This window comes from Pelophylax lessonae (genome assembly GCF_965119305.1).
Source record: "Pelophylax lessonae genome assembly, chromosome: 3".
In the NCBI taxonomy this organism is placed as follows: Eukaryota; Metazoa; Chordata; class Amphibia; order Anura; family Ranidae; genus Pelophylax; species Pelophylax lessonae.
In genome coordinates this window covers 547,367,655-547,388,173 of record NC_138770.1, presented here as the reverse complement: position 1 = coordinate 547,388,173, position 20,519 = coordinate 547,367,655, and the positions used below count along the sequence as shown (strand labels likewise).

At 42.2% G+C, this 20,519-nt stretch overlaps 1 protein-coding gene across 2 annotated transcripts in view; it reads left to right on the top strand.

The window, feature by feature from the left end:
- The window catches only part of SLC22A2 (solute carrier family 22 member 2), a 213,205-nt gene that overhangs the window by 12,874 nt on the left and 179,812 nt on the right, over positions 1 to 20,519 (top strand). For both annotated transcript variants that reach the window (XM_082250266.1, XM_082250267.1), the window contains exons 2-4: positions 12,551 to 12,654; positions 12,805 to 12,959; positions 19,091 to 19,259. In XM_082250266.1, coding sequence (XP_082106392.1) covers positions 12,551 to 12,654; positions 12,805 to 12,959; positions 19,091 to 19,259 — 428 coding nt within the window. The remainder of the gene's footprint in view (positions 1 to 12,550; positions 12,655 to 12,804; positions 12,960 to 19,090; positions 19,260 to 20,519) is intronic.

Genomic DNA, 20,519 nt, shown 5'->3' with positions numbered 1-20,519 from the left:
AAAGCATTCGATTCTGTTGAGTGGCCATTTCTCTGGAGGATCCTACCTAGCTTCGGGTTTGGCCCTAATTTCGTCTCATGGATTAAGCTTCTCTATGAGAACCCTATGGCTAGAGTCCGTACTAATACATCTCTATTGGATAAATTCCCTCTACTGAGGGGTACCCGACAGGGATGTCCGTTATCCCCAGCCTTGTTTGCCTTGGCTTTGGAGCCGCTAGCGATTATGTTGCGAGCGGACCCACAAGTCCGAGGCATTAAGGTGGGGGTCATTGAAGAGAAGTTGTCTTTATATGCAGACGACACCTTGATCTATTTGGCGGATGCTTCCACATCATTACATAGGGCCCTACAATTATTTGACATCTTTGGTCGTTTTTCAGGTATAAATATTAATTGGTCTAAGTCCGTCCTCTTTCCACTACACCCATCGATACCTTTAATTGATACTCATACACCGTTGAAATGGGTACAGGATATGGTGTACTTAGGCATCAAAGTGGGTCCAACATTGGAGGTATACCAGCAAAATAACATTGACCCTTTAGTTTTACAATTAAATAAAAAGTGTGCGTCTTGGCGCATGCTTCCCTTGTCCCCCGTTGGCAGAATTAATTTAATAAAAATGAACTATCTTCCGAAATTTCTGTATCTTTTTCGTAATTCCCCCATTGATATGACTAGAACCTTTTTTTCGAGATTAGATAGTATTGTAACAACTTTTGTATGGGCCGGGCGTACTCCACGAGTCGCAAGACGCACGCTATATCTTCCTCTTGCAAGAGGAGGTTTAGCGCTTCCTAACTTTAAATTGTATTTTTGGGCGGCTGTCCTGGTGACGGTCCGGTGGTGGTTCTCCCAGCCCAAAACTAACTCCGCAGTTACACTAGAAGCAGCACTACTGGGTTCATATGCGGCCCTTAGTAATCTTGTTTTCCGTGGGGAACAGGTACATCCTCAAATAACCAGTCTGATGAAGACTGTCCTGCGGATATGGACTCGGGCGCGGGTGATATATAACACACCATTGCATATATCCCCCCACACTCCGTTGTGGGGTAATCCTAATTTAAAACATTTATATCATCTCCCTGATCCACAGTTATGGGCTGCTAGAGGGATTGTGACTATGAAACATGTTATTAAAGATGGAAGACTTCAAGGCTTTAATGCTCTTCAGTCTACCCATTCATTACCTCCCACCATGGGGTTTCGTTATCGCCAGCTTAGTCATGCTATGCGGGCTCAGTTCCAAGGCCCTGTTGTCCTGGAATCAGACCCCTTGGAGAAAATGTTAACTTTTAAGGTAATAGGGAAATCTCTCTCTGCTATATACTCCATACTCTCAACAGATCATAGTCAGTCCCCTGAGAAAACCTATAATAAATGGAAGGAGGACATTCCAGATCTGACTATTGAAGAGTGGGAGGACTCGGTTAATAATTATATCCCCTCAATGATAGCGGCTAGGGACAGATTTATACAACTCAAATTCTTACATAGAGCATATTATACGCCGCAACGTCTTGCCAGGATATATCCCACGAAAGATCCTTTGTGCATTAGATGTGGGCATGAAATAGGTACATTCTTACATGTTGTTTGGTCGTGCCCTGACCTGGCAACCTTTTGGAAAGAAGTGACGGACACTATTGGTGAAATCTTTGACATCATGATTCCTTTGGACCCAAAGGTAACTTTATTGAGTAACCTTACAGAACTGGCTGGGGACAAATATGCTAAAATGTGCATTACATATACCCTGTTTTATGCCAGGAGAGAAATCCTTTTGCGATGGAAGTTACCCGAACCTCCCACCCGATTATCCTGGATAGCTGCCGTTACTAAGACACTTCCATTCTACCGTTTTACATACGGTAGTAGGAATTGTCCAAAAAAATTTGATAAAGTCTGGTCAGCCTGGATTGACGCTGTAGGTGAGCCAAGGTCACCTGTTCCATAATGATATAAGTAGGCACTTATTATTATTATTAATATATTTTTTTTTTTTCTTTTCTCTCCTTGTTCCTAAACTGGTTTATTGATATTCCCCTTCCCTTCCTCTCCCTAAGAATTAATTTTTTTTTTTTTTTTTTTTTTGTGTGCTAGTATGTATGGATAATATTATTCCTTGTGCAGAGTAATGTATTGTATTGGAATATTTGTGTTGTTTATATGTTTAACAATAAAATAAAAAATTTAACTGTTAAAAAAAAAAAAGATGGCCCTGCATCTAAGGCGTAGTTTTCTAAGCATGCACCCCCCCCCCCCAAAAAAAAAAAAAAAAAACTAGGACTGATCAATTTAATAGGCAACATATAGTTGGATTTGTATTAGGTTATGTACAGTAGTCAGAGCAATCTGGAAATTATAGTGATAGATTGCTGCTTTAATGCTGAACTCCAGGGATGATCTATTTTGCATACTTACATTGGGCCATATTGGCACACACAGTTTGGCACAGCCATCAACTAGAGAACAATTCTCTCAATGAATGCAAAGCATTCTCTGATTGCATGAAGTAAAGAGGAGTATGTCACTGTTCCTCTTCTCCACCTTGTCCAATCAGAGAACATTCATTAAAGTGGAACTTCAGTCAGAAAAAAGTACTGCTAGATCACTTTATGCTAGCCCCTTGCAGGTATAGATTTGTAGCATAAGTGCCTATACTGTTTAAAATCCAGTAATACAATGTCTCACCCTGCTCTGCACATTCTTAGTTGCTCCCTGTTTTTTTTTTTTGTCACTGTGCTGAAAATGTAGAGGTCGATCTGCTGACAGCCAAAAGATTTAATGCTGCTCAGGGGCTCTGTGCTTTAGCAAAATGGCAGCCTCTAGTAAGAAACTGGAGAACGCTGGAGGTAATTTATAGCACACACTAATTTTAGTAGTATTCTTTTATTGCTATTTTAGCAAATGATATTGCTGTGTGCTTGCCTTAAGTATCACCACCAAAGCAGTCTTAATAATAACAAAGAATGAATTCCCCTTTCTTTGTCATTGAAAAGTCTTAAGCTCACCATACATACATACATACAGGGCCGCTGATAAGGTAGTACAACCAGCCCTCCTGTACTGGGCTCGGGCCCCATTAGTTCAAAAGGGGGGCCCAGGCACCTGTTGAGCAGGAGGTCTGGCTGTACTGTCTTATTGCAGACACTGCTCCTCTTCTGCCTCTTCTTGCAGCGCTACCCGCTTCTCCTCTTCTTTCCCCCTCTGGTTGCGGGGGATTGGTTCTAGCAAATGCACCTCTTCCATCTGCTGTCTGGGTCCTGTGTGCCCCTTTCCCCCACAGTGTTGCCATCTTCCCTCCTCTCCCTTCCTGCTGGCAGCTGCGGCGGGCACACAGGGTGATGTTTCAAGATGGAGGGCATTTACTGGCCCGTTCCTTTCCTGGATGAACACAGTGAGTGATCAGTACCTATCATTCCTGTGTCCATTCATCACTGAATCATGTACACTGTGTTTACTGTGCTTCAGTTTGTGAATGAGCAGGAAGCCTCAGAGTGCTTCCTATTCATTCATCTGTGCATCTGAGGCTACAGAGAAAAGGACTGATAAATCTATGTCCTCAGTTACCTTCGGACGGGGGGAGGGGGCCCTGTCAGGTAGGCTGTATGGGGCCACGTGATTTCTAACCACAACTTTGCATACATACTACATACATACAACCTTATTGTACAATCCTTGCCCAATTAACTTTAAATGTACCAAAACTTTGTAATATGAGGATTTATATAAACTATCTGATCAATTTGTATCAAATCAGGAACGCCTTTGTACTAAATAGTTGTTGGTAGATTTAAAGGAGACTGTACACTCATATTGTAAAATGGGTAAAAATGTATTTCCAGTTTTAGGGAATGTTTTGGGAAAACAAGGGTGCCGATACCATAAACAACAATTTTTATTTTTGGGTGAGTTCTGTTCACAAGTGGTTTAAAGAACTTCACCAGTAGGACATATTGCAAGAAACCAACTTTGACTGTTTTAGCAGTTGTAGAAAATCAGCTCCAGGCTAAAAATTTTACGGTACATTTTATTGAAAATTAATTCCAAAATGATTTGCATTTCTATTGTACATGGTATAAATTTATCTGTGAACGTGGAGTTTCAATTGAGTTATACTTCTGAGAAATGAGGGCTGTTTGTCCAATCTAGGTGTTTTTACCAACAGCAAAACATATCTACAAGTTTTGGTGGCCATTGCCATCAGTGACTGTCATGGTATAATTTAGGCTATGTTTTGTGAGTTTACATTTTGCAGTATTGTGCCTCTGTATTGTTATTTGATGGGTGTGGCCAAATTGCACTAACAATTAAAGTGTCTTTACGGAGTGCAGGGTTCAGGAATGCATATCTTAGAGGCTAGTGTACAACCAAAAAATCCCTCCCCCAGTACAGTACAGAACCCCCCCCCCCCCCACCACCACCAATTTCCCCTGCTACAAAACACTAACAGCTGCATCACATACTTATAAATAGGGATGATCGAACGGTTCGGGTCGACCATCGGTTCGACCCAAACATTGACTGTTCTAAATTCGGCCGAATTTCGAACTTTTTGCTGAAAAAGTTCAGAATTCGGCAACCAGAACCGACCAAAATGCAATGGGACAGGAACTGGGCTTTAAAAGCCCGTGATTGGACCAGAACCATCAGTAAAAGCCAATTGAGGGGGCAGGAGGATGCTAGGAATGTGATTGGAGTGACTAGGGGGTCCAGAGGCCAATCAGTAGTGAATACGCCCCCCAGTATATAACATAGCCCCGCCAAATCTCTAGCATTAATACAGGGATGTGGAAGAGAGTGGAAGCAGTTCTGTTACTCCTGCTTCAAAGTTTCATTTAGCAATTATTAGTGTGAGGAAAGGGATATCTAGTGTAGTTAGGGTACAATTTTCCACTATAGTTAGATTTAATAATCTAGTTTCTGTAGGGAAAGTGTTAAGTGTCAGGGGACCGTAGTGTAGTGTAGGGTTAACTGACTCTGACTGCTATGGCAGGGCAGTGGTGGGATTCAAAAATTTTAGTAACCAGTTCCGACTTTCCCAGCAGAATGACCAGCGTGCCCCCTTTAAATGCACAGAGACCAGCGTGCCCCCTTTCAATGCACAGTGACCAGCGTGCCCCCCTTTCAATGCAGAGAGACCAGCATGCCCCCTTTCAATGCATATTGCCCCCAATGATTGCAGAGTGCCAGCCACAGAATTGTCCTCAATGATTGCAGAGTGCCAGCCACAGCATTGCCCCTAATGATTGCAGAGTGCCAGCCACAGCATTGCCCCCAATGATTGCAGAGTGCCAGTCACAGCATTGCCCCCAATGATTGCAGAGTGCCAGCCACACATTGCCCCCAATGATTGCAGAGTGCCAGCCACACATTGCCCCCAATAATTGCAGAGTGTCAGCCACACATTGCCCCCAATGATTGCAGAGTGCCAGCGATCCCCCCCGCACTTACCTCTCTTGCAGCTTCTCTGCAGTCCCCGGCTCCCCGCGTCTCCGAGTCTTCAGTCCTCCCGCGGCGCCTCCTCCTCGTCCAATGGCACGGTGTTTGCCTTTCGGCCAATCAGGAAGCGGGAGGACCGGCTCCCTGATTGGCCAGGAGGAGGATCCGTGTGACAATAGTGAATTCTCATTCGCTATTGTCACAGAATGGGCGGGTCGGGGCGCACTGCTCCGCTCCTTGGCCGCCACGTCTGCGGCTGCGCGGTCTGAGCGCGGGACATTCAATTGTACTGCGCTCGGACGCGCAGAGGGATTCAGCCGGTTCTGTGAACTCGCAGAATGTTAGTAACCGGTTCTATGGAACCGGTGCGAACCGGCTGAATCCCACCACTGTGGCAGGGTGACCAAACCCTTCCATGTCAGGGTGACCGCCATAGAAAGCCATAGAAAAAAGATTGTTTCTATTAGAATTGCAATAGAGCAGGATAGTGGCTTCGCTCCTGCCACACCCGGCTTTTTGTTGCAGGCGTTTATTGGGCTTTTTTGTGGACGTGTTTGGAGGCAGGCATGACATCTGAACTTTTGTGTAGGGGTATATATACACACACACATGTATGTATATATACACATACACATATATAGGTGTGAAAGTAGCAGAACCCTATGCCTGCGCTAATGAAATAATTAACAGGCGTAGGACTTCGCTCCTATCACACCTATATGTGCGTATGTGTATAAATACATACTGTATAAAAGTGTGTGTGTATATATACCCCTACACAGAAGTTCTGATGTTATGCCTGCCTCCAAAGACGCCCAAAAAATGCCCAAAAAAACGCCTGCTACAAAAACGCCCAGGTGTGTTGTTGCAGGCGTTTTTTTTGGGCACCTTTACTGGAACAGAAACGACGAGGCACCGGAATGGTCTGAGGAGGTTTGGGATTAGGGACGTGCGGAGTTCTCGGAGTGCTGCTTCTCCCTTCACCAGGAGCCGGTTGGAGCTGTGGTGAGCACTGTGGTTCAGAAGAGGAGCATCCTAGAAGAAGGAATCAGCAGGATCACAGTGAAGGAGGGCAGAGTGCGAGCCACTCTCTTCATACCGTCCAGTGAGTGTCCCCAGAACAGGGGATCAGGGTTCCTGGGTGTGACATGGAGGTTCCCTGGTGTGAAAGGGAATCAGGGTCACCACGTGTGCCATGGGGGATAGGGGTCACCGGGTGTAACAGGGTTTCGGGGTCACCAGGTGTGCAATGAGGAATTGGGGTCCCTGGGTGTGCCATGGGGGGACTGAGGTCCCCAGGTGTGACATGGAGGAACATCAGGGTCCCCAGGTGTGACATGGAAAAACATCAGGGTCTCTGGGTATGACATGGAGGAACATCAGGTGCCCCTGGTGTGACATGGAGGATCATCGGGGTCCCTTGGTGTGGCAAAGAGGGACATTAGGATCCCCAGGTGTGACATGGAGGAATATGGGGGTCACTGGGTATGACAGCATAACATAGAGGAGCCATCAGATCAGGGTCACTGGGTATGACATAGAGGAGTTTTTAACCCCTTCCCTTTTTATTTTTTTGGGGGCGGGGGGGGGGGGGGGAGGGGGCGCAAGTATCTGGTCTTGCCTAGGGCATAAAATAGTCTAGCACTGGCCCTGTCTGCTTCATTATGTCACAGTACATGTTGGCATTCATGGTTTTCTCAATGAACTGTAGCTCTCCAGTGCTGACAGCACTCATGCAGCCCCAGACCATGACACTCCCACCACCATGCTTAACTGTAGGCAAGACACACTTGTCTTTGTACTCCTCACCTAGTTGCCGCCACACACACTTGACACCATCTGAACCCAATAAGTTTGTCTTGGTCTCATGAGACCTCAGGACATGGTTCCAGTAATCCATGCCCTTAGTCTGCTTGTCTTCAGCAAACTGTTTGCAGGCTTTCTTGTGCATCATCTTTAGAAGAGGCTTCTTTCTGGGACGACAGCCATGCAGACCAAGTTAATGCAGTGTGCGGTGTATGGTCTGAGCACTGACAGGCTGACCCCCCTTCCCCCTTCAACCTCTGCAGCAATGCTGGCAGCACTCATAAGTCAATTTCCCAAAGACAACCTCTGGACATGACGCTGAGCACGTGCACTCAACTTCTTTGGTTGACCACGGCGAGGCCTGTTCTGAGTGGAACCTGTCCTGTTAAACCGCTGTATGCTGCAGCTCAGTTTCAGGGTCTTGGCAATCTTCTTATAGCCTAGGCCATCATTATGTAGAGCAACAATTCTTTTTTCAGATCCTCAGAGAGTTCTTTGCCATGAGGTGCCATGTTGAACTTCCAGTGATCAGTGAGAGCGAAATGTAAAACACCTGCTCTCCATTCACACCTGAGACCTTGTAACGAGTCACATGACACCGAGGAGAGAAAATGTTGCTTATTGGGCCCAATTTGGACATTTTATCTTAGGGGTGTACTAACATTTTTTGCCAGCAGTTTATACATTAATAACTGTGTGTTGAGTTATTTGAGGGGACAGCAAAGTTACACTATTATACAAGCTGTACATTCACTACTTTACATTGTAGCAAAGTGCCATTTCTTCAGTGTTGTCACATGAAAAGATATAATAAATATTTACAAAAATGTGAGGGGTGTACTTACTTTTGTTAGATACTGTAATGGCACTTTTCCACTGCAAGTACCGACTCGGCTCTTCTCAGCCCTGCTTGGCCCTGCTTGGTTTTCCACTGCATGGTACCGCATGGTACGGTGTTGGAACGGTTCGGTACGGTTTGGTATGGTTTGCTTTTCCACTAAAGTAGTACTAAAGTAGTACTAAAGTAAGTGGGTGGGATAACAATGATTCTCTGACCAATCAGTGGCTAGTAGTGACAAACAGTCAAGGCTGCATGCAAAGGATTGTGGGATATGGTACCGGTACGGCCCTGTTGGAACCACAACTGAGGTGGTACTGTTTAAGAGAGCCGTACCGTTCGGTTCCATGTAGTGGAAAAGCGCCGCCGTACCGTACCTTACCGAACCGTTCCTACACCATACCATGCGGTACCAGCAGTGGAAAAGCACAAAAGCAAGCCGAACCGTTCGGTTCCATGCAGTGGAAAAGCGCCATAAGTAACTGTCAGGCATGTTGGTGTGTGCCACTCGGGACATTATTATTGTTGGATTTAAAGACTGGCCCACTAGTTGTAAATTTGGCATAGAGATAGTTTTTTTCATATTGTATAAATTGAGCAGAATAGATAGCGGCCGGCTTGCTTTCTGATGACATATTGAATGTGATGAAACGCATAAGAGACAAGACTTCCAGTTGTGAAGTTTTCCGGTTGTGAACTTTGCAGAGCAACAGTGTTTCCTGGTCGGCTGGGGGGGGGGGGGGGTGCACTGGTAAAAGTGAGTGCATTCCATTTTTGGGCTTGGGAACTTTTTAATTAATATACATGGTGCACTATGACCTCTCACCTGATCTGTTTTTTGTCTGAGTAATATTTTTTTGGAGGAGTTGAGTGTTCTATTGTCTCTGTGGTGGCTGATTGAGTGTTGGAGAATGACGTTCATGTGTGAAATGGAGATGTATACTGCATACTGACCTTCTTATGTTGGGTAAGGGATCAACAACTGTTAGAGAGGGGGCACTCGAGCCATTGAATACACAGCACTTTAGGGACTACACTAAATATGTCACAAATGTTTTATGCAAATCAGTTAACACCATTGTGGGGCACTTTTTGGACATAGTATATTAGATTTGACCAGTATATTTGGTTGGTTAGGTCTATTCATTTTATAACATTGTCTATATTTATCTTTATGATTTAGATCACAGCACACTTACACTTACACTTAATTATTTGATCAGCCACCATAAATGAAGAAAGCTCTGCTCTTTTGAATTCAAAATCTGAAATTTAGCCAAAAAAAAATCACATCGCATAGTCACATCACTGAAGTATGTCTCACGTTGTGCAGGCAGCTGGATCCTGGAGAAATCTTCTGCAGGAATGCCCTGTCCTCTTCCTGTCACTGAATTTCTGGTGCTAAAGTAGTTAAAACTTCAGGTCTTCAGGCAGAATGGCAGTACAGATAGAGCAACGGGGACATTCCCCCACCTTCCTCCTCTTCCACTGAGAAAAGTTCTTTCATTGATTATGCTCCATGTAACATGATTTGTGAATGAGGGGAAGGAGGAGGAAGGATGGAGCGTGTCCCCATCAGACCATTTGGACTGCTGTTCTCAGGGAAGAGACAAAGCTGTTAACCATTGCAGCACCACAAGTGCAGATGCAGGAAGAGGATGGGCATCCCTGCAGTAAAGATTTCTACAGGATCCAGATTTTTGCAGGATACGGAACATACACTATATATTGGGATGCCCCCCTTTACACACACATGAACTTTAATGACATCCCAGTCTTAGTCCATAGGGTTCAATACTGAGCTGCCCCCCCCTTTGCAGCTATAACAGCTTCAACTCTTCTGGGAAGGTTGTCCACAAATTTTAGGAGTGTGTATTTGGGAATGTTAGACCATTCTTCCAGAAGAAATTTGTGAGGCCAGACACTGTTGTTGGACGAGAAGGCCTGTCTCGCATTCTCTTCTCAAATGCACCCCAAAGGTGTTCTATCAAGTTGAGGTCAGGATTGTGTGCAGGCCAGTCAAGTTCCTCCACCCCAAACCACGCTCATCCACGTCTTTATGGACCTTGCTTTGTACACATGGACCTTTGCTTTGTCATGTTGGAACAGGAAGGGGCCATCATTTGACAATATATTGTATATGATATGAGATCTGATTACAGCTGTAGGGATATTTTTTCAGCTTAACTTTAGTTTTATAGAAGAGAGAATATGGAAAACTGGGGCAAGGATTGGGATTTTAAGGGGTACCGTTATGGAACCAATACATATAGGAAATTTTTTTCATAAAAAATTACTTTTATTGTTCACATGTATTTCCCAACAAAGGGAAAACAAAAATAGACAATAATATTACAAGAAAAATCATATAGACATATACAAAATGACAAATACATATACTTATAAAATATCAAAGCAGAATCACATGGGGGTGGACTCATCAGAGGTCACAGGGTGCCTGGGTATACCAGTACCAATGTGTAGCTCTCTAATGGATCCAGACTCCACTACCCGACATGTTTTGCGGTAAATACCGCTTCCTCAGGGGCACAAGGGATAGCGCTTTATGATAAACAGCTAAGAAAGTGATAAGAAAAGAGCAAAATACAGAATTAATAAATGTGAGTATCAAGGTTACACATTTTCTTCATGAAATTGTAATATTTCGAATATCAGTGTGTGTCAAGTATGGAGCCATTGGCAGGAGCCTCTCCAACTTGTGACACATATACGTCATGTATTTGATCACATCTTTTAAGATCAATTACATCAATATGAAAGAAGTTCACGTACATTGGCATACAGGCCGAGGCAGACGTAGACATTCCCATCTGTGGGGCTGATGGAAAATGTATCCAGGGTAAGTGTGCTGGAAGCCAACTACGTCCCCCTGGCGGGCATGGACGATCGCAAGGCAAGGTGCAGTTGGACAAGAAGGTTTGGCCTAGATGATAATTGAGAGTTAAAAAATGGTACTAGTAAAACATATAATAAGCTCTTCAAAAAGAGTATGAAGGGTTCCATATATTACAATGTGGGCCACATAATTCTCTATATTGTTGTAGAATCATATCATAATTGTTGACTCTATATCCAAGAAATGATTGTTATTAAGCTGTCCACAACATTATTTCTGTTATTGAAAAGTGTTTAAAGGTATTTACCTACCAGGATTTTATGCCAAAGCTTGCGTATTGGTCAGATGGTGGAGATGGATGCACAGAACGCGGGTGTATATTGAATACCCAGGGAGAGGTATGCCAAGAGTTGTGGATCTATATTCAGATCTCCAAACCGACATGCCAGTCTCTATAGATATATATGCATAAAATATGACAATATATATGAAAAAAGGAAGCCAATCCACTAATAAATATATTGGATCGCTATAGCAGTGTGTAAAGATATTGGACTTATCAAGGCCCCCTTTACAACAATAGACATATCAAAATGTTGCACTAGGCTCACAAGCATAGGGGAAGTCCATGGTGGTATCAAAGGTTTTAAAAAATAGGTTTTAGAAAAGAGATAGATATTCGGCATATCCAATGTCTTTATCGTAATTACCTTGACTAGCTCCTGTGTCTCGCTTTCACCATCTGCACAAAACTGGCGTGCTGCGTGCCTATATGCGTCGTCAACTGCGGTGTCATCAGCGGGCGACGCGCCCGATGATGACGTCACGGAGTCCGATGTACAACTGCGCATGCGCGTCGGTAGACGCGATGCGCAGCTGTTAAATGACACAGAGGACCAATCTCCAATGCGGTTGCTATGCAACCTCGTAACGCCGGAAGACAGCAGTAAGGCTGTAGATGGAGACAGCACTACTCAGGGAGGATCCATCTGTGTAAACAAAGGGACGTGGTGTAATGTATACCACACGGACCTCTGCACATCGCATGCCCGCCTATGGGACATCATAGGCACTCCTACGCACAGAGCCCTGAATGGCCCAAAATTTTCCATATGTATTGGTTCCATAACGGTACCCCTTAAAATCCCAATCCATGCCCCAGTTTTCCATATTCTCTCCACTTGACTAGGGATGAGGTACCTGAAAACAGAATATATTAATATAATGAGCTAATTCTGCTATTAGTTTTATAGAACTCTGTATAGTCCCAAGAATAATAAAAGGATAGCGGTTGAGTCAGATTCAACTTTCCAATGTCCTGCTGCAGGAAATTTAGAACTGAATGCTGTCTGCGATGACAGCCAATCAGATTAATCTTTTCATGTTCTAACCTGCAAAATAAAAAAATAGACTTCTTGTTGCTGGCAACAGTAGAGCATCACAAATAATAAAGCAATTCCAGTAGAGACCTCATAAATACATAAGGCTCATATAAGTACAATTGGCATTTCTAAACTTTAGAGTTTATACTCCAACTGCTAATAGAGTTCAATGAGCCATGGATTGCAATAAAACTAACTAAATCTTTTCTTTATTCAGTTTAATCTTGTGTGTGATGACTCGTGGAAGCTGGACCTTTTCCAGTCATTTGTGAATTTTGGATTCTTCCTTGGCTCTTTGTTTATTGGCTACATAGCAGACAGGTACAGGTCTACATGCCATGATATCTGTTAAATATAATGTGAAAATAATACTTCTCTTTTTTATATTTCAGGTCTTACTGTAACTGGTTCTGATTTCTTCTGTCCTCTATAGAAGCTACCTTCATTAACAACTCTAATTTGTGTCTGCAGATTTGGTCGCAAACCATGCCTTTTAATTTCCCTCTTCGTCACTGCTGTTTTTGGTGTCCTTGTGGCATTTGCTCCAACGTATCCATGGCTGGTTACCTTTCGCTTTATTCAGGGCTTAGTCAGCAAAGGTAGTTGGCTGTCAGGATATATTTTGGGTAAGTTATAAAATGTAAATACAGATCTACTGTTTTGTTGCTGAGGTAATGCTATAAAGGAGGGAGGAGCCTACTTTTTTTCCTAATTACTAGGTCTTTTTCTTTGATGTGTGAAATCAAGTGTCATGCAGCCAATGGAGCTTAAAATCAGGCTACAGTGGGATAGTTTCAATAATTTTTTCCTTGTTCAGACTACCAAAATGGACAAAAAAACCTTAAATAACCAGTCTAAACTTTGTTATACTGTACATACACTATATTACAAAAAGTATTGGGGGATGTCTGCCTTTACACGCACATAAACATCAATGGCATCCCAGTCTTAGTCCATAGGGTTCAGTATTGAGTTGGTCCACCCTTTTCAGCTATAAAAGCTTCAACTCTTCTGGGAAGGCTGTCCACATAGTTTAAGAGTGTTTCTATTGGAATGTTTGACCATTTTTCCAGAAGCGCATTTGTGAGGTCAGGCACTGATGTTGGATAAGAAGGCCTGGCTTGCAGTCTCCATTCTACTTAATCCCAAAGGTGTTCTATTGGGTTGAGGCCAGTCAAATTCCTCCACCCTAAATTCGCTCATCTATGTCTTTATGGACTTTGTTCGTGAACTGATGTGCAGTCATGTTAGAACAGGAAGGGGCCAACCCCAAACTGTTCCCACAAAGTTGGGAGCATGAAATTGTCCAAAATGTCTTGGTATGGGGATGCCTTAAAAATCCCCTTCACTGGAACTAAGGGGCCAATCCCAACCCCACACCATAATCCCCCCTCCACCAAATGATTTGGAGCAGTGCACAAAGCAAGGACCATAAAGACATGGATGAGTGAGTTTGTTGTGGAGGAAATTGACAGGCTTGCACTCAGTCCTGACCTCAACCCGATGAAGCACCTTTGGGAAGAATTAGAGCAGGGACTGTTATAGCTGCAAAGAGTGGGCCAACTCAACATTGAACCCAAGGGTCTAAGACTGGGATGCCATTAAACACTTACCGCAAAGTAACGTAGATCTACGTCAGCTGACTTTGCGGCATTATACCGGGATGATGCCTCTAGCTAGAGGCATCATCCCAGTACCATTGTTTAGAGCTGGCGGTCGGCTTTCCGGCGGTAATGACCGATGCAGCTCGGGAGCCACTCGATCGTTAACCCGGCGAGCGGGAGGGGACGTCCCCCCTCCCGCTGCCTTCCGCGGCTCTGCCCGGGTCTCCCATCCCACCGGGAGACCCGAGCACCCAGATGGCATGTCCGTCGGCTGGATGGAGTCCCGATCTAAGCCGGATGCGGCTTCAATCAGGTCTCCGATAAAGTAACCCAGAGGCGGCATCCATGACGTCTCGTCCGGGTTAGCTGCTAAAATCTTTTAAAGCGTCGCTAATTGAGATTTCTAATGTTTAAAAAAGGCACATAAACAAGCATTAAAGGATTTTGTAAGGGCATGTGAAAACCCACAAACACATGTGACATGGCTCTAAAGCTGCCAATACCTATAGTACCTGTAATGACATTTCTACCAGCTTTTTCTAGGCCAAAAGGGGAAGAGAATGGGAAGGGAAAGGAAGTGGGGCAAGCAGGATTTTCTTGATACCGTCAACAACCATAAACAATTGACTCAAAGGAAAGATATTTATTACATTTGATAAAACAAAAAGAATATATGAAAATCAGTAATGTATTACAAATACATATCAAAGTGGTCAGTTCGAGAGGCATAACTGCAGTAATAATATTTTACCCGTGTTGTAAGATACAACATGTTTCTGGGTTAAAACTTACACTTGGGCCACACTCGACATGTTTAGCGGCCGAAGAAGTTTGAGAACATAAAAGAGGACCATAGTCCAAAGTAACAAACAGTGAGTGAAAAAGATCAAGCAGAGGGGCATCTATTGATCAGGTTAGGCTGGTAGTATTGCTTCATATGGTTGAGGCAACATAAATGTATTTAATGGGCCTACCCATTGAGTGTTCTATATGGACTGTTCATGGTATTCAAACAGTGGGGTCCTGCAGTATTTAGGATCATGTATAGCATATGGCCATTAGGATATTCAAAGTCCATAAAAGATTTGCAGTTGGTACCTGCATCCTGTCAGATGTCCATTGATTGTGGGTCAAAAAAGCCTAAATCTTATTAACAGAAGCTAAATGGCAAGTGTGCCTTTGTGCTGATTATCTTTTCTGCAGTCATGCCTGGCCCTCTGCGCTTCAGGTCTATTTCCAATGTTCAAGTACACCTGTCCCATTTATTTTTTTCAGGTGTGCTGTGCAATGGGATGGGTATACACTTGGAGGGCACAACTCATTGATCTTGACCCCAAACATTATGGGGGTAACCATTTGACTTTGAACTTCTGGCCCATGTAATGATTGGAACTAATGCCAGGAGTTCAGGAGGACAGAGCTGGGGAGGTTTGGCAACCATCGGTATAATGATCCTCTATTTTTTTTTTGTGAACCTGGTACTGCTGTGCTCTATCAGATTCTGGCCACTGACATAAACAGTATATGGGATTTTCAAAAAGAACTACAATTTAAAAAAATCAAAATACTTCTTTTAGAGAAGCTTCCATATTCAGGGGTTCCTATTCTAAAAATACTAGGTAGAATTTTAAAATTTTGTGTAATATTATCCTATTTTAAGAATGTCTAAGGCTTAAACATTTTTTTTTTTTTTTTTTACTTTTGAATAGACGAGGGAATGGTTAAACCTGTTATTTTTTAGCCTTTTGTGTCCCATTAGGGCCCATTTATGCTAAAATATTGTGGTAACTGCACATCACATGTGGTGGCACCATCTCAAACAGCACCTTGAGGTGATTTGTAAAGCATCATGTAGCAATGCATAGATATGCATTGCAGTTTGGTCCCACGCCAGAATTTGCACCTTTTTTGGTGCATCAGGCAGCCTATTCAAGGGAATGATTGCCTTAAGGTAGTGCACTTAAATGCATGGCATAATGCTTGTTAACATACTGCAATAATATGAATGGATCTTTATTGGGACTCCCCACTCCTCTTCTTCCATTGTCAATTACAAATTCTGGATTCTTCCTTTTGTTCTGTCCCAGTTGAATGTTTGCTGGGGCAAAGTGGTTGAATCACCTCAGCAAGGACAACAATAAATACCTGACTCGGTTATTAACTTTTTCTTTCAATCTAAATAAAAAAAAGTTTTGGAATTACATACAATTACTTAAAGCTGATCTCCATTCAGTGAACTTTTTAAGGTTTGTTTGGACCAAGCCCAGCTGGTCCAAATGAACTATTTACTTTACTAACAGATGCAGTGGCTTTGTGTGCTGTTTAAACTGTATGTAGCCTCTGCCTCTGATTGGCAAAGGCAGGGATCATGACGTCATCCAGCTGCCTCTCAGCCTTATCCAATCATAGGAAACTTTGTATTCATTCACAGAATGCAATACTTCACCTGAGTGGTTGAGCAGCCTTCAGCCCAACTGGAAATTGTTCCTGGAGCGGAAGTGTCCATCCCACTACCAGAGCGCATCGCTGTATATTGTAAGTAGCTAAGGCTACATATAGTTTACACAGCATACACAGCCCCTGCACCAGTTAGTGAAGAAAATAGTTTACTTAGACCGGCATGATCCAAACAAATTATCACTGATACAGGAAATCAGCTTTAAGCTCTTGCAGATGTTCACCCATTGTGGGCAGCTGTTTTTCATATTCAGCTTTAGGCTTATTGATTCAATAATTAATGTGTATCATTATATATACTAACATAAGATGTATATATATATATATATATATATATATATATATATATATATTTTTTTTTTTTTTTTTTTTTGTATAAAGAAGGTTATGGCAAAATTGTCTTCCAAGAATTATTATCCAATATATTTTCCAGATGAAAAAGTAAAAAAATGTAAACACACATTTCTTTTTTTTTTTTTTGACCAGTGGTTATTTAAAATATAACTAAACCCGAGAACAAACATTGTATGTATTGCAACTTACCAGTGCTTGTATGAAGTGGCTGAAACTGTTTTTTATTTTTCAGGCTAAGAGCATTTTTTTTTCAACAGATGCACTTTATTATGTATAAAGTATAAAAAAGATAAATATTAACAAATCAAACCGTAATTGGTACAAAATAGGTTACATGGCAAGATAATACAACACAGGTACTGTGTCCACTGTATATAAAAGCATAAATTAGTCAGCAATTCTGCAGGCAATTCTGAGTAGTAGTCCAGAATGTAAGGCAGTTCAACAGTACCCCGGATATGTCACCAATAATTAGTAGAGATCACCTGTTTATTGGCAAAGCCGATATATTGAGGGCCGATATGGATATGGATATATATCGGAATCGGCTTTTTATTTACCGATATTGCCAATATTTCAGGGAAAGTGCTTGTACCGGGGTGATGCCTGCAGCTAGAGGCATCACCCTGCTACTGGTGTCCATAGCTGACGGTCAGCTGTCTTGTAATGACAACCGATGCGGCTGAGAAGCCGTTCGGCTGTTATTCCAAGGAGCGGGAGGAGACATCCTACCTTCACCACCGCCGTCTGTCCCGGGTCTCCATTTCTTTGAATTCGGCACCGCCGCGTACCCAGAAGTGATTTCATGACATCACTACCGGGTACTGGCGGCGCCAAATTAAAAAAACTTACAGCATTCAAAACACCCAAACTTGGCGTTTTGAATGCTTAAATGCAGAGGAGGGGTTTGAGGTCTTTTAGACCCCCAGATCCCTCCACCACAGTACCTGTAGACATGAAAAAAAAAAAACATTTTTAATGTCCGAAAATATCGGCAGATATCGGCCGATACCGATACCCGATGACCAAAATATTGGTATCGGTATCGGCGGTAAAAAAATGATATCGGTAGATCACTAATAATTAGTCACTCCGGGAAACAGGGAAATGAAGAGGTAATATAGAAGGGCGGAAGAATAGGTAAAGGGGGAAAAAGAGGGGGAGGGGGGATACCCAATAGCATTCACAGAGACAGTCCTCTAGCCCCCACCCATGTACCCCAGATATTATAGATTTTTTTCAGACAATTACAACCCATATAAATTCATTTAAATAACGGAAGCACCTGGTTGACCATTGTCCTCCACTGCTGGACTGTGGGCACCATGTTTGCTTTCCATTTCATTAGGATGAGCTTCCATGCATAGAACATATTTTTAGTAAGTACAGAAATTACCTGTTGATCTTGCCAGACATGCAGTGTCTTTGTCACTTCTTGTAAGATGAGATGAAATCAAAAACAATGTTCTCTTTCTTGTGTAAACTACTAATCCCATCACTCCATGTAACGGAGATGAAAAAGTTTGAAGTCCTGCCTTTGTGGCAACCATCGCTTAACACAGCACATTTCATTAGGATGCTCTTCTGTGCATAGAACGTAAGAACATTTTTAGTAAGTACAGAAATTATCTATTAATCTTGCCAGACATGCAGTGTCTTTGTCACTTCTTGTGAGATGAAATGAAATCAAAAACAACGTTCTCTTTCCTGTGTAAACTACTAATCCCATCACCCCATGTAATGGAGATGAAAAAGTTTGAAGTTGAGGCTTTGTGGCAACCATGGCTTAACACAGCACTACAAAAAAAAAATAAAAACTTCTGTTTATGGTAAAAATAATAACAGCACAAAAAAGAAGAAAAGAATAGCTAAGAATAGAAGGTAGCTAGGTGGAAGGAGTGAGATAAAGTTTTTCTTTTTGTAAAAAAAGAAAGATGGATGAGGTCATAACGGACGCCATATTAACCAATACCTGGAAGCTGGCCGCTCAAAGATGTCAACAGCTGGCGGGGAATTCCAGGATTCTGCATTGCTGGAAGGTGAGTATAGTTCCGCTGTAATAAGGGCTAATTGGAGTTCACTGGATGATAATTGGTTAAATAGTAAATAATTGTGTTAGGAAGGAAACACTCTCACTTTTCAGGTTTCGTAGCTGAAGTTATAGTGCAAAACAGCAAACACACAAGGTACATACAAGGCAGATCTAGTACATCCTTGGTCCATAAGTGATTCCCAAAAATAATTATATATTTATATTGCAATACTAATACACATGTACAGTAAGTTTAATCAAGATAATCACAGCATTTCAGATATGTCTTACTATTGTCACCCTATTCTAGTTGCAGAGTTTGTTGGCTTGGATCACAGAAGAACTGTCGGAATTGTATACCAAGTTGCATTTACAGTTGGACTTCTGGCACTTGCAGGCGTGGCGTATTTCATTAATAACTGGAGATGGCTTCAGCTGGCAGTCACTCTGCCAAACTTTGTGTTCCTGACATATTACTGGTAAAATTCTGCCATTATCTATCTCAAAAATCAGCTCAAGTCAAATGTGAAATAGCACATGCAAAATAAATGATAGTGTATATCCACTTTTGAGGCCAAACTGGGATAACACGTGCTTCATATTTGCTACATGTTTCCATTCACATAGCATACCTTAAAAAAAAAAAAAAAAAAATTGAAATCCTTTATAAAGATCAAGGACTGCAACATCCCACTTAGTTCTCCCTTTTTTTTAGTAATGTTTGTTAGGGGTCTGGGAAGTGCTGTTTTCCATAACTAACCTTGTTTGTACTGTGCTGGCAGATGTCTTTATTAGTTGTAAACTAGTTGTGCAGGAGTTTCTGTCCTAACAAAGATCTCAAGTCTTCGGTGTTTCATTGTATGTTAATGCTCTGTCTCCCAGTGTTTCCCCTCCAGTCTGTCCCTGATCGTTACACTGCTATAATATATAAACGCAAAGAAATAGAAGCTGCCTGAAGTGTTTTATGTATAAACCTGTTCAACAAACAACTCAAAAAATAAGAAATATTTGTTTTAAATTCGTTTTTAGGTATGCTATGTGAATGGAAACACATAATAAATAGTGGGTGTTTGGCTTGCTCATTCTAATCATCGCAAGTGTGATCTCTATAACTGATCCAGCTGTGGTGAGATAGCTATAATTTATAATCTTAGCAGCATTGGCAGACAGTGACTTGATCCAAAATACAAAACTTGTGCAGATCCTCACAGATTAACATCAGATCAACATCAGGTAAAAAATTATAGTATGTCTGGCTTCGGCAATTACATGTGCTCGGAACAACATCTAAAGACTCACTTAAAAGAGGGTGGAGCTAGCTATACAGAGCATCTCCTAGCTAGTGAGGAATGGACAAATTATTTAAGGGCAAACAAACAGACAATGCATGTGTAAAATGATAGTAGGGGATTTCTCAAATTTGACTGCAAAGGAGAAAACTTCAAATAGACCTTTTAAAATACAATGAATCTGACTTGCCCTAAAAAGCTAAAATCAGTGTTGAAGTAAAGACATGTTGTGGTATTCAGGATACATTCTTTAGTTCTCCCTCTTCTCTTAGATTTGATAGTTAAGTAATAAAGTTAGGTTCTTAGTCACAGGGAGTGATTACTACTTGGATAAAACGAAGCCCTGTGTACAGACCAGACTTAGGCTGGCCATACATGGTTCAAATTGAGATTCAAACCATTAGTGGGCAGGCTGAATGTACCAAGTTGATTGATTGATCAACTTGGGTA